Genomic DNA, 964 nt, shown 5'->3' with positions numbered 1-964 from the left:
GTCCCGGGACCGTCGGGGTCTCCATCCTCCCCTGGTCCCCGGGACTGTCAGGGGTCTCCATCCCTCCCAGGTCCCCGGGACGGTCGGGGTCTCCATCCTCCCCCAGATCCTGGGACCGTCAAGATTCTCCATTCTCCCCCGGATCCCGGGACCGTCGGGGTCTCCATCCTTCCCGGATCCCGGGACTGTCGGGGGTCTCCATCCCTCCCGGTCCCCGGGACCATCGGGGATGCCCATCCCGGTCCCCCCCCGGTACCTGCTGGTTCTGGTAAGCCGTCACGGTGGTGAACTCGGTCTCCTGGAAGGAGAAGCTGTGCACCCCCTCGGCCGGCAGCGACTGGATCTGCGCTAGATCGAAGCGGGAGTCCTGGGCGATAACGTGGACGCGGGGCTTGTACTTGTGCATGGACTGGAGGATGATCTGTGCCGGGGGGGGGAAGAGGCAGGCTGAGCCCCCCCCCAGAGGGAGAAAGGCAGGAGGAAAACCCGATGGGAGACTCGGGTGGGAGCCAGCCCTCAGCCCCAGGGCAAGAGGGACCGGTCCCCCGCTTTTTGGCTGGGGTGATGCTCTGCCCCGAGCCCCCCACACCTACGTGCCCCTTGTCGTCCATCTCGTTGTTGGTGAGCTTCACCCGGTCGAAACTGATGATTTGCCTCATCCAGGTCTCCCCTGAGCAGGGGGAGTCGGGGTGGATGTAGAGCCGGGGGGTGATGCAGGAATGATCCGTGTTCCCCGCCACCATCCACTGCGAGCTGTGATAGACGTACCTGGACCGGACCGGACCGCGGTCAAGCCGGCAGAGACCCCTTCCCCAACACCCCCCCTGCACACCTATAGATTCTATCCATGCCAGCCCAGCAGTTCCCCCCCCGCTCCCTCTCCCCACGCCTGTGCAACCCCTATTTCACATCGGCGCACTGATGGGACCGAGCGGACGGCAGCAAGAGGGATCCCCCGTGGGTG

General features: G+C 66.0%; 1 protein-coding gene across 1 annotated transcript in view; it reads right to left on the bottom strand.

Moving 5' to 3' along the window:
- TBX22 (T-box 22) overlaps positions 1-964 on the bottom strand; it is a 12,528-nt gene that overhangs the window by 3,787 nt on the left and 7,777 nt on the right. The window contains exons 3-4 of the mRNA XM_010572532.1: positions 594-768; positions 257-421 (exon numbers count right to left, since the gene is read on the bottom strand). Of these exons, the coding sequence (XP_010570834.1) occupies positions 257-421; positions 594-768 (340 nt within the window). The remainder of the gene's footprint in view (positions 1-256; positions 422-593; positions 769-964) is intronic.

Source organism: Haliaeetus leucocephalus, unplaced genomic scaffold (assembly GCF_000737465.1).
Source record: "Haliaeetus leucocephalus isolate CR32 unplaced genomic scaffold, Haliaeetus_leucocephalus-4.0 Scaffold340, whole genome shotgun sequence".
Taxonomy (NCBI): domain Eukaryota; kingdom Metazoa; phylum Chordata; class Aves; order Accipitriformes; family Accipitridae; genus Haliaeetus; species Haliaeetus leucocephalus.
This window is presented reverse-complemented; position numbering and strand designations above follow the sequence as displayed.